The sequence below is a fragment of the Ambystoma mexicanum genome, chromosome 4p, assembly GCF_040938575.1.
Source record: "Ambystoma mexicanum isolate Mex_15411 chromosome 4p, UKY_AmexF1_1, whole genome shotgun sequence".
Classification (NCBI taxonomy): Eukaryota; Metazoa; Chordata; class Amphibia; order Caudata; family Ambystomatidae; genus Ambystoma; species Ambystoma mexicanum.
In genome coordinates this window covers 1,100,192,512-1,100,205,734 of record NC_090927.1, presented here as the reverse complement: position 1 = coordinate 1,100,205,734, position 13,223 = coordinate 1,100,192,512, and the positions used below count along the sequence as shown (strand labels likewise).

Below are 13,223 nucleotides of genomic sequence, written 5' to 3'. Positions count from 1 at the left end.
TCTTCCCTAGGACTAAAGGGTTTAATTACACCTTCCTCGCCTTTTGGACCTCCTCATGCATGTTTAATGCCTATTTGTTATTTCCATACCTTTTAGCCATTTAATACCTGCTATAGCTTGAATGCCGCATGTCTGCCTGCCATGGCTTCAACTTATCTCCTGCCAAGGCTTTGAACTCCTCTTTTGTGCTACACAATTAAAATTAGTTTGTGCCTCTTAATGTACCTTTATGTCCCTTACATAACTTCCGATACACCTCAATCCCTTAACACCAATCCTGTCCATTTTATTAACCTCTCCTTGTCATTTTGCATTTCACCACGTTATGCCCAATATGTAATTTAATGCTGTCATACCTTTGATTGCTGCCTCTGTTTGCCATGTGTTTTAATGAACCTTCCTTAGCATGCCTTCCATCCACCTTTCTGACTTCCATGCCTTTCATTGCACTTTCCTTGCAACTGTGCTGAATCCAATGGCGTCATCACTCCTTTTCCAGCGGTGACCTCTCCCCATGTGGCCAGGGGACAGCAGCCGCTACCTGATCCTGACCCTGGGGGCGGCTATATGAGGGAGGATCACATGGGCAGAGGCAAACCCCAAAGGTAGTGACATGACATCATCGGATGAGACATGGTATCCCCCTTTTTTTCTTTTGAGGCTACCCCATCCATTCCCTATGCCTCAATGGCATATTGTCATACCTTCCCTTACCCACCTGGGAAAGTTACTGAAAACGCTTCCCCATACTCTGCACTCAAGTCACCAAAACAAACTTGCCATTCAAAACTACTTTCCACACAAGTCATCAAGAACGTGCTTAATTTTTCCTAAATGATAAAGTACTGAGACGAGGGAAAGGTTTTGAGTAATGAAGATCAATGGCCGCCAAGAGCACAAGCAGCGCTCTAGTTGTAGGGAAAAGCAAGTTCCTGGGAGATTTAGCGGCAGGAAGAGGCTGGCTGGAGAGCTCTGGACCTCTATGCATCAACTGAGGGACTGCAGGGCTAGTGCAAGGTCCAAGGAGCCAACCGGCTCCCCGACAGAATTGAGAGAAGTGGACTGTGAGGAGCAGCACGCCAGAAGCAGACGAGAAGCTTCACAGCGTTCGCAGGTGCCAAAAGGCAGCCTCATCAACGTCTGAGCCCAGAGAGGCGGCGAACAGAAGATCAGGAGCCGCGAGAGACACAGAAGCTACAAGGCAGAGGCGGAGAGAAGGAACAGGACGCCGAAGAGATGCAGGCTTGTCGCGGGAAAGCACATACACGCCGTCAAGAGCCAGTGAGTCCACCAAAGGGAAGCTGGGACACCGGGGCGTATTGGCAGTCCTCCGGAAAACAAATAACATTGAAAGAAGTGTATGAGAAATAATAAGCAACTGAATATTACTTTCAAAGACAGAACAAAAGCAATTTAAGAGACTTTCAAGTTTGTAAGTGTATGCTGCATACATACAATGAAAGCCCTGGCAGAATAATATACCAGACAGAGTCAAGAGAGAACAGAGCAGATATTAGAGAATATTAAGTCTGGAAGTGTGCGCAGTGCACATGAGGAAAGCCCTGGCAGGAGAGTATACCAGGCAGATTCAAGTAACAAGAACATATGTATGAGAAAAGCCTTGCAGGAGAGTATACCAGGCAGATGCAAGCTGCAAAAGTATTCATACAAGAAAGTCCTGGTAAGGAAGCATACTATGCAAAGTCAAGTTGAACAGTGCATAAAAAACATCAGCTAAGGAAGTCCTGTTAAGGATACAGGACTGGCAAAAAGCTGAATTTAAATATACAGAAGAAGAGAGAAAACCTGGCAGGAGAGTACACCAGATATCCTACAAAGATACAGATTAACAGCTAAGTTGTTTTTTATACCAATAGTGTGGTTCATCAAGAGAAACCTAAGGAACTGATATTCTAGAAAATAGAAAACAGAGTGAAGAGAAATCCAGTGGTAGGGAACCACCCTCTGGAACAAAGAATGTATTAATGATGGTATAGGGCTCACGCAACCACAGATTTATTGTTCAATTTCTGAGGATACTTGGATTGAGTTTCTTAAGCCTAAATATGACCTACCTAGGACATTTAGGGGATTAGATGACCCCACGCAGGGCCCAATACCAGGAGCTTGCCCATAGTTAGAAGGCGACCTACTATGGGCCATCGCTAAACTGAAGCCTTCGAGGGGCCCAGGCATCGATGGCTTACCACCCTTTGTGCTGAAGAACGCACCACCGTTGGGCTCCAAGCTCTTAAAGCCTTGCTTTTACAACATTTTTGAGACTCGCAGGATCCCTCCGTCTTGGTCCCAATCTATCATTATACCCATTTATCAAAAAAGGAGACCCAACTATTCCCTCAAGCTACAGACCCATATCACTTATTTATGCTACTAGTAAGGTGTTCACCCTTTTATTAAGGGATCTTAACTTGGTCATGCAGCAGTTTTATCTCGTCAACAATGGATATGTTTTCCTCACCTGTGTCTTCATAGCTAGATGGACTAGTAGACTCTTCCTTTGGTGTAGGCATTCCTTTCTTCCTTGAGGATCCACGTAAAGGTATGGTCGCTCTCAGGGAAGAAGCCACTATACCAGCTGTCCACCCAGTAAAGGCACAAGACTCCATCCCGAAAAGACCAAATTGAAGGGAAAAAGCCAGAAGGTGCCAAAAAACCTTTCAGTCCAAAGCAAGGTGTTGAAACAAAGCCGCAGGAATACCAGCAATAGTACTGTCCAGCCGGGAACTGACGAGTCCCTTAAGTACCCTGTGATCCAGAAAAGGAGTGCACTGGAGAGAGATGAGTACTACAATAGTACATAAGACACAAGGTCTCGTAAGGTGGCATAGAGAGAAACACAGCAGGTAAAGAAAGCCAGGAGACACAGAAAGCAGGAACAAGACTAAAGTAACAGCGGTAGTCAGGAACAGAAGGAAAAGGCAGGTTGAAAAGGAGCACTACAAGATCGATGGATGAAGGTGCCGAGCTGGGGGGGGGGGGAAGAGGACGAAGGATATGCAGAAAGGAAAACACTGTCTTACCCCAAAGAGTGAGTGAAGGGTTGCAACGCATGGAACAAACGTAGCGGGTTGCATGTATAGAAAGTTGTGGCCGCCATGTTACAAAATAATAAGCTGGACCGACAAAGACATTCCAAGAGAACATAGCGGCACATTAATGGCGCCTTAAGCACCATTTCCTCCACAAGCGCCAAGAGGGGCAGCCAATGACAGATTTACTTTCTCATTCTCAATTGGGGTTCTGGCAGAATATGGGTATCCCCTTGAACACTACAATTTTGGCCCATTTATTGCGGGAGACGAGGCGGGGAGGTGCGGGCCCATTTACATGCCATCATTGGACATGTCCTGAGCCTTTGATTGCGTTGTGCGTTCTATTTTGTGGTCAAAGTTGATTAAATTTAACATTCCTCCAAAGTTGGTTCAACTTATCGCATTACTACACGAGAATTCCTCTCTTAAGATCTGTCTCACGCGAGAAGGAGCTATGACCAGGTCAGTTCCTTCAGATCTGGGACTTAGACAAGGATGTATTTTGGCTCCTACTCTTTTTCCATCTTCACGTGAGTGATATAGATGAGCTTAGGTTGGATCACTTGAGACTACATTGGCTTGCCTTCGCAGATGACCTCATTTCGATAGGACTCCTATGGAGTTACAAAGCAAACTTAATTTGTTACATCAATGTGCAACAAAAAACACCTTATTGGTTAATGTGAGCAAATCAAAAGTGGTGATCTTCGCTAACAAAAATAAAACCGAAATCTATGTAGTGGTCTATCGGTAAGGAGAGATGCGAACATGTAACATCCTTGCAATATTTAGGCTATAACCATGTGAACTCCTCTTCCAGAGCTCCGTGGAGGGATACTTGTTAGGACCGATTTTCTATACTCTCGCCTGGTGGACAGATGTATAGAAGGCCAACCTATATTGTGACATGGCCAACTTTGGGGAACTGTAGACAAACCAATACAAGGCAGCAGTGACGAGTGGTCTAGGCTAAGTCTCTAGAGGTGGTGAGCTTGTAAAGGGTCCACAATGAGTACACACAATGGGCGTCACAAATTACACTTAGACAATATGAATAAAAATACATTTGTGGCCAAACACCACTATGAAAAATTACTACTAACAGGTAGAAGTATCACACAAAACTAAAAATAGAATACATATATACAGTCACTAGAGTAGGGCATAAAACAGATCAAACCCCTGTAAAGTAAAGTACAGATTATATTATGCACTACAGGTCCACAGAGAATTAGCCCTGGCTTCAAAAGTCCTTCCCCAACGTGTCTGGGGCCATATGCCCAAAAGTTCAGGAAAAGTTCTGACAGTTTGTAATGCTGGAAAAAATGAAGATGGGGTCTCTGGTGTCCAGTGAATGAGTCCAAGGGTTAGGCGACCAATTATTCTAACTAACAAAAGGGTCCCCTACTTTCGGAGGGCTTGCACAAGCTAGCAATGCCAAAGCCAAAGTGTTATCAAAGTTTGAAAAAGTTAGCAAAACTTTTAAAAGGGAAATTAGGGGACAAGTAAGAACCACTGTAACTCACCCCCTGTACTCCGATTCTTCACAGAACTTGGCAGGTCAATGGAAGAAGGTCTGAGGTTGCTTTTCCTGCCATCAGCCTCAGCCCTTGATGCGCAGGAGTTGCAGGTTCGAGCAGATCTCTGCTCAGTGTCTTTGGCTGGTGCAGGGACTCTCAGTGGTGGAATGCAGCAAATCACAATGAAGGACCCTTCTCAGGACTGAACTTCACTCAGGTAATTTGTTTCGGACAGCGGTCACCATGGCACGGCAAAGCAAAGGGGTTCACTTGTTGTGGTCGGACTTTCCCTCCTATCTCGGGTCACCTTTACGCTAGGACTCCGGCACTTCGCTGAGGTAAGTCTTGTAGGACAAGTTGAGGATTCCCCAAGTTCCAGGCGTTAACTCAGAACGGCAGTGTCGGCAGCACAGTACCCCAAACTAAGAGCTGGTCAGTCACAAGGAGGTCCCAGCGCACTTCCAAAGGCTCTTCTTTGCAGGGTACCAAGCAGACGTCTGTTCCCTCCACTCCAAGGGTTGCAACGCCCTCGCAGGACTGCTGGGGATCAACAGCAAGACAGGGCTCTTCCAGGACAGCAGCAGAAGTTGTTTGCCAGGCCTCCTTTAGATGGGTCCTCATGGGTCTCACAGCTGAGCAGAAGTCTTGGCTCCTTCAGTTTCTCCAGGATCTCTCTAGAGTGGGTGCAGGGGCCTCTTTTTATCCCAAAAGCAGCTAAGAGCAGAACCTCCCACTAGCCAATAGTAAAACTAGCCCCCACACACACACCCCAGTAGTGGTCCAATAAGGACCGCTGGCAGGAACACTCCTGCATATCACTCAGACACACTGAAACCAGTTTGTGGATTGGGACCAGACAGTCCCAGCCCACATCATGCCAGCAAACACACATATCCCTCCAGTAACCCACCAAAACCCTTTGCTTTCTGGGCACTGGAAGTCCATATAAGGATTTTCCTGGCTTCACAGGCTAGGAAGAAGGCTAAAAGACAAGATGGCCAAAGGACAAGCGAAAATAATGGTGGCATAGACATGTTTGGTCACTAGCCACAGTTAGTAGCCAAACGCAGTAATGCTAAAACGAAAAGCACAAACAAATGTTCAAAGTCACTGCTACCACCAGCTTGTCCATATAGCACACATAGAGTAACCAAAAATCCTCTGAGTGTTAGTCTAGGGCAAAAACAAAAAGTGTACCCCATTGTACAATGATAACATTTACAAAAGTGATACAAAAGTTACCAAAGTAGTAACATCAGTATCAAGGCTAAGGGAAACAATGTTTCCCAGTACTGACAGCCCGAAGGACATGCCAGTTTCCCCATAACAGATGAGCAAAAGTCAGTGTAGCTGAAGGATTCATTGCACTGCACAACAGTAGGTCAGATTCAAAAATAAAAAGCAAAAAGTTTGGGGGGGTCCGTTAAAATGGAAGGAAAGGTGCAGTAAAAAGACATTTTTCCTAACAATACTCTACAGGAAAAGCTTTTGCCATATATTGCTCACTTGAAACATGCGATGATTAAATTGTGTAAATGTTCCATCTGACCGGCATTGGGATATTACTTGGGGAAAATAGAGCTGGTTCTTCTTTATAGGCTGGATAGGTCTACTGTGGACATGGGGGACTACTTGAATGTTTTGCAGGGTATCTTATGGAAAAAGGCACTTGGCATTGGCCCTCTCAGTGCCCAATTCCAGCATCCAACATGAATTGGCCCGGTCTCATTGAAAGCCGCTTTTTATGGAGACAGCTGCTGAATTACACAAACATTTTGGAACCTCTAGATAATTCCTTATACCGATTTTCACTAAATGATTATCGACTCTTCTGTGTTCTCGGGAGATTGTGTAAAATGTAAGATGCAGGATTTATTGTTAAATATCGAGTTTTCAGAAGAAGAATTCATTCATCGTCCAGCCAAGGTTAACTACAAACTTTTTTGCTATGAATGGAGACTGACGCCGGAGACTATGTTGAATCATTCTTTGTACTTGGAATATGTAAAATGTCCAAGTAAATGAGCTCAACTTCTGGTATACTTAATCTGTTTTACATGCAATAAACTGCGCACTATATACATGCGCTTTAGGCTAAACCAACGTCCCACTAGAGAAGGACTAAAAAATTGGAATCTGCCAGACACAGTGGTGAAAGTGGAGACTTGTTGTTTTAGTCAGGACTGGTCATTGGGCCGGCTCTCACCGGATCCGAGATCCGGCACCAGATGTGTAGCCGGATCTGGGGATCCGGCCAGAGTCAGCCACCCCAAACCCGTGCTCTGAGCTGGGGAGAAGAAACATTGTTTTTTTTTGTGCAAACTGTAACCATGCAAGAGGAAGTTACAGTCTCAGCCACGACCCGGTTTATTTATTTATGCAATGTTTGTCGGATACATGAACCCGGATTATTTATTTATGCAATGTTTGTCGGATACTTGTACGCATAAATAAATATACAGGTATCCAACAAACATTGCATAAATAAATACCCCTATTAACATCACACACGATGCAGCCACCCAAATGCTTTTACAGGGGAGATGCAGGAGCTGTGCTGGGTGTGGTTCAAGTAAAGGAAAACGTTGCTTATGGCGAACAGAAATCACCCGTGTTTAATTAGTACCCAAGGGGGAGTTTTTTTTTTAAATAAAATGGAATGCAAATTGTGCATTTTAAAGAATATTTAGTCAGCAACACTGGCCAAAACTATTTTCGACATAGTGAAGTAACTCATCACCAGTGCCATGGAAATGGAATGGATATATAGTTTGGAAAAGAAGCAGCATGAAAGAAGTAGTGCCGTTTTAAACTATTATTTTGGACATTTCCTTTGATCGGAGGTCAACTGCGAGCCCCGACCCCCTTAACCCCGCCTCCTCGGGCACCGCCCCCACCCCGGCCCTTGTGGGATCCCCCACCAATTTCTTTCCATTTCCACCACTGGTTTTAGTAATACCAAAGATCAGTTGGAAACTGTACGCCACTGGGTAAAATACTATTTGCCTTATCGAATGTAGCTTTGGACATTAAATAAGGCAAATAATATTTTACAAAGACATTGATTGCCTTCGCACTTACTTTTTGTACAACTTATTTTGGTCCAGGCTTATGTGGGGATAGAATGTTTAGCAAATGATTGCCTTGTGTCGTGTTTTAGCTACGATTGGAGCATTAATGTGAAGACTTTGCAAATGATGTTTTTAGGACTTTTTAATCACTACGTGTTCCAATGTTGTTTAATGCTTTATAGATGCTCGTGTAAAGTTTATTGTAAATTATTTTTTTTTAAAACAAGGATTTAAAATAGACAGCATAAATACATTTTTATTTTATGACGCACTTCAATTGTGTTGGGCGATTGAACATCTTGGTAGATATATTGAGCTATGCGTGCTCTTACATGAGGAAACCTCCCCATTACATTAAAATCACCTGAAAATGCAAATGCTTTCAGCCTACTTATTAGACAGAGAACGTCACTTTATACTCCAATGATCACATTTCCCACGCCCTACTTTGTCTGCTGCCTTCCACTACAAATAGAGAGCGTGTCGCTTTAAATGTGTTGTTAACCAAATGCGCTTAAAACGCATTGCCAGACAGACCCGTCTGAAGTTGCTGGCCAGCAACGTCCCCAACACCGTTTATCGGCGTCCTCCTCCTGACAGCTCTGGAGGGTCGTGATCGCGGGCTATTCATTAGTTTTCGGGGAGGGGGCAATGAAGCTGAACCCCAAGCAAGTTGCGAGCCTGCTTTATTGTGTTCACCAGCACTCTGAAACGCATTCTGTATACCAATCCAGGCCTTTCTGTTGCTGATGTGGGTGTACCGAGAAAGACAGCACGGCGGGGGGGGGTTCACCCCAAGAACAATGCCAGATACCTTTTTAAAGCAAGGAAATGCGACTTACATCTACGCCCTCAATTTCAAAAGCCAGTGGCAACATTTTCAGTCACTGACTGGTGGAAGAGGATTGTACTCACCACCACCTCCTCGAATATGCTCTGCAGCTGCGTTTCCATGGGCACCATAGGGATAGCCATTTCTCTGTTCTTCTGCCCGCACCCACTGGTTCCCCGTTTTCAGAGCGCCCGTAAAAAAAACGTTTAGCACCACAACCTGCGAGAGAGCTCAGCTAATCCATAACCCACTCGGGGACTGTAGACACAGAGGAAGGACGGTGTAATTTACGTCTAGACTCGAGCCCGCAAACATGGCGGCCACCTTGGAAGGGAATGATTTAACAAGAAGCCCCGATCGTTTGTGATGGATGATGCTTTCCTACTTCTCCGCTCCACTCAGCAAATGTTTTTAATTCATTACCAAAATGGCTACAGTAAAAAGATTGGAAAATATTGCAAATAAAAAGTCATATTTTTATAACAAAGCAAAGGTAAAATAAGCTGGCTATCGAGGAATGATAAACTTGTTATATAAAATAATTGTAATTGGTTATTAATAAGGCGCTTAATACCCATAGGTTTCTGCTCTTCGTTTTGTTTCCAAGGCGAGCGCTTTGCCCCTGAACTATCCTCCCAGTCCTAGGTCTCAACTCGCATGCTTTTTGGATGTCACCAGCAAGTCTCCTGCATGCCCAGTCACTTAAATGGGCTGAGCTCACATCTGCCAAAAACAAAATCGCCTTTGCTATACAAAAGGTTGAGCGCTATGATTAAGTGGTAGAAGAAATCAATGTGTGTGTTTTATAGGAGCAATGACAAGTTGGGCAAGCGTAAGATGAAGTAAGATACATGCCCAGTGAATAGGATATTATCACCCAGGTACAATTGATGAGCAAAACGAAGTTCTAAATACTAATTTGGCACTCAAGGAGTATAGACTTTGTCTGTGGATAAGTATGGCTTAATTTCCACATCAACCTATAAAAAGAATGTATTAATATTAGTGTAGAGATGAGCATTGGCCTGCATAGCTCTCAACTCACACTTGTGGTGGGTGCCACCCGCCTTGTAAAGAGCTGATTCACCCGCCAGATCTCTTGCATGCCCATTCATTTGAATGGGCTCTCACCCGCCAAAAACAGAAACAGGGGTTTTCACCCGCCTTTGCGACACAAATGTTTGAGAGCTATGGCCTGGGTTGGTTATTGTGATGGTTCTCCGGTTGCATCCGGAGTGTCTGTGAGCCCTCTCCTGCCTACAAAGGCTACGCGCACACTTGCACTCGGTTCAGGCTCCCCAGTGTTAGGGAGAATTCTCTGTATAGGCTAATTTCCCAAACCTAGTGAGTCCCCCAGCAGCTTTGCTGGATTTTTGGGGTTTATTTTTTTTTCTCCTGCTAAGAGTGAGACTCTTTTTCTCCCACTCTTATGCATGATTTGAGAATGGCCTTTGACTATGTAATGTGTTTTATGGGCTATGGGGTCTTTTACACCATAGGGCTTCATGTGTTTTTGGTATGTGTGTTACACAGCACCCTCAGTGCAGTAACACAGGGGTGTCATAGTGACCCCCAAACATAGACTCCATACCCTGGGACTGACTACTGTCTCCCAGGGCATGTAAAGTCACCATTGGCTTTTCTAGTCTCAAATTGTGAACAGAACCAGTACAAACCATCATATTGTGGAAGTACTGGTAGGGGTAATTAGATTGCCCCTGGGTCTGTTTTCCAAGGGGGCACTGTCCAGTCCCCCCTTGTCGAGTTTCTGGCTGGTGGCAGTGGAATACCATGCAAAATTATTCCACCGGAATATTTCCTGAGGGATTTTCCCATTCATTTTAAACACACCACTTTTTTTGGTGCAATGTTAAAGATACCGCCGGGTTATTTATTTAATATTTATTCCCCGGTTGGGTCTTTTTGCCAGGACTTGGTTATAAAATGGCGTTTGTGTTTGCCTCTGTAACTCCAACCCAAGTTGAGCCCTTTGTTCCACTTTTGGCAGGCTTCTGCACAGAAGCCTCCAAAAGTGGTGCCACTCTGTCTGGGTCTACAGGATGTGTGGGAGGGGGGAATAGGCACCCTGGACTGAGTTTCCTCAGCAACTCAAGTCGCACTCTTGTGTGATTGGCCCAGTGGTAAGCCGCCCGACTCACCACTTAGCATGTTTGAGTGACAGCTAGGACTGATGAATGGGGGCTTTCTGCATAAAAGCAGGGCTTTGGGGACTGGAACTTCAGAAGTTGCCACAGGACCTAAAGAATCCAAAGAGGGAGAAGCTGAGCCGACCTGCAACGACGACACCACCGGTGGAGCCCTGCTGAACCGACTCACCACTTCCCAACGACAGAGAAGATCTTCCTCCAGGAGAGTCTTCTTCCTTTGAGCTGGTGGGGTTAACCAGTTCGTCTTTTTTTCACCTTCCTGGATCGTCTCGTGGTCGAACCGCACGTGCCAAGCACCCCGGCGGCTGGACAGCCACGCTTCACCACTACCACAAATAAAAGGGTAGTACCTTTTAACCGGGAAACTCCGCGGCTGGTTTCTTCCCTGGCAGTGTAACGACCTCCAGCTTTCCTCCACGTCGAGATCTTCTCTTCCCCTGGACGAAGCACTGACTTGCACCCACTGCCAGGAACAACTGCCCCCGCTGGAGCTTTCTCACCATTTCAGGTACTGTGTCCCGCCTGGTCTACCTTGCAACAGACTGTCCAAGGTGTCCCATAAATCCTTGACTCTCTATCCTGGGGTGACCTCAGACCTGTTAACTAACTTTTCTGAACTGATCTAACTCCTTTTTGAACTATCTGCAAAGACTTTTAAAGTGTACTTCAACTGTGTGCTCTTGGGCACATTCCGCCTTGCTCTCTCCAAGAGTGGGCTTGGCCTATGAACTTTTTGCTCTACAGTAGACGCTGCCTTTCTGGACTTGCTGTGGTTCTTTAAAAACTGTTGGTATTGTGTCTTTTCCTATTTCTGCCTTTTCTCTCCCTTTTTAAATAATTATTGGAGTGCCATCTTGGTTAAGCGCTCACCTCTGTGTTGATAATAAGTGGTGTTCTTTTCCTAAGACTTGTCGAATAATTAATCAGGAAGGTGTATATATTTCTAGTGACTGTGTTTGAACTTGCTTGACATATTAGTGCCAGTGTATTTTTACAAGTGTGTTTTTAAATAAATAATTATATACTTTTATACCAAAGCTCTGGTCAGTGTTTGCTTGTGCTACTGTATTTTTGTACCTAATGTGTATACTCTATATACTGCCTAACTCTTCTTGAGAGAAGTCTGACTGCTCAGCCACAGCTACCAGGTAAATCTGGGTGGTACAGACTGCTACCAATTGGGTTTACTGCTAACACCTGTAGTCTTAAACCTTTTGCAGTGGTCCCTAAGGGAACTGCACAGGTTTCTGCCTAACACTGGTGTACAGCAGTGGGATTTGTATTGAGCATACATTTTAGTGTGCTTATAGATACCTTAGTGCAACTAACCACAAAGCTTAGCACAAAAAAGTTTATTTTCTGCCCTGTCAACTATGGAAATTTAAAGTCAAGAGTCCCTTGCTACAAAAACTGCTGATCGTTTAAGAGTTCTCTGTAAGCATAAGAATCTCCTGACTAAAGGCAAGAAAATGGAGCTAATAGAAAGATTGTTAGCAAACCAAAGTCTGGGTGATGGTTGAGAGGAACCCACTCTCCCAGAGAATGTAGATAACAGTGATGATATTGATCAAAGTATTGAAAATCTTGAGGCAGAGTCAGAAGAGGAGAGCGAGGCTGTTGTGACTGTCCCCCCTAGGCCTCTGTCTGCTCTACCAGCTGTACCTACTGGGCCTTTACCAGGTCCCACACTTATGTCTTGAACTAGAGAAAATGAAACTTGAATTGGAGTTTAAAAGACTTGATGCTCAGGCAGAACAAAGACACCAAGAACGGAATCAAGAACTAAGGCTCAGAGAAATGGAGCTCAAGCATGAGCTAGAGATGAAGAAATTGTCTGTTGAAAATGCTTCTCTCTCCGGATCCTCTAGGAGTACCAGTCCCAAAAGACCCCGGATGCCTAAAGAGATTGTGGGTATGTATGAGCCTAAGTTGGATGTGTTGGATTGGTTGGCTATGTTTGAGTATAATTGTGATGCTGGAATTGCATCAGAGGGACAGGGCCTCTGTATCCTTGTCCTTTACTGCCTTTTTATCGTGTGTCCTGTCATGTTTTCCGTGCAGGAGTTCATGTGGGACTCATGGCGGTGCAGCTCTCTCTCTTTTGGTTTGGTGAACAGACCCATGGGATATCCTTACGGCACCCATGGGTGGGGGTACATCCCTGTGCCCCTAGTGTATGTTTTTGGACACCTGTGGGTGGCCCGCAGGGCAGGGTATGGGCTGGTGGCAGCTCCATGCTGAATTTAACAGGTGCACTGAGTATCCTCCATTTTGGGATACCCAGGCCCTGCCATTGGAATCAGTTGATTCCTGATGGAAAACAAGATGGCCCCTGTGGCCTCTTACTTTCTATTGCCTGTTACCTTGTTTTCCCAAAGTCCTGGGAAGCCCTGACTCTGTCCCTTCCCCCTGACTGGCTTTTGGGTGGAAGTTCCATATATGGTGTTGTTGCGAAGTCCAGTCCAGACTGACTTGAGCCTTCCCAGTGACTATATGTTGTGGGTCCGCCCTGTGGGTGGGACCTGGGTGAATGGAGTGTGTGACCAATATGCACTTCTTGTTGTGGCTCTCTGGTTTCT

General features: G+C 45.0%; 1 protein-coding gene across 3 annotated transcripts in view; it reads right to left on the bottom strand.

Annotated features, from left to right (window-relative positions):
• MED23 (mediator complex subunit 23) overlaps nucleotides 1–8,755 on the bottom strand; it is a 1,372,437-nt gene extending 1,363,682 nt beyond the window's left edge. For 2 of the 3 annotated variants that reach the window (XM_069606687.1, XM_069606688.1), the window contains exon 1: nucleotides 8,560–8,755. In XM_069606687.1, the coding sequence (XP_069462788.1) occupies nucleotides 8,560–8,619 (60 nt within the window). In that variant the 5' untranslated portion in view covers nucleotides 8,620–8,755. The remainder of the gene's footprint in view (nucleotides 1–8,559) is intronic. The other variant, XM_069606689.1, reaches the window with a different exon arrangement.
• Nucleotides 8,756–13,223: the final 4,468 nt, after the last annotated feature.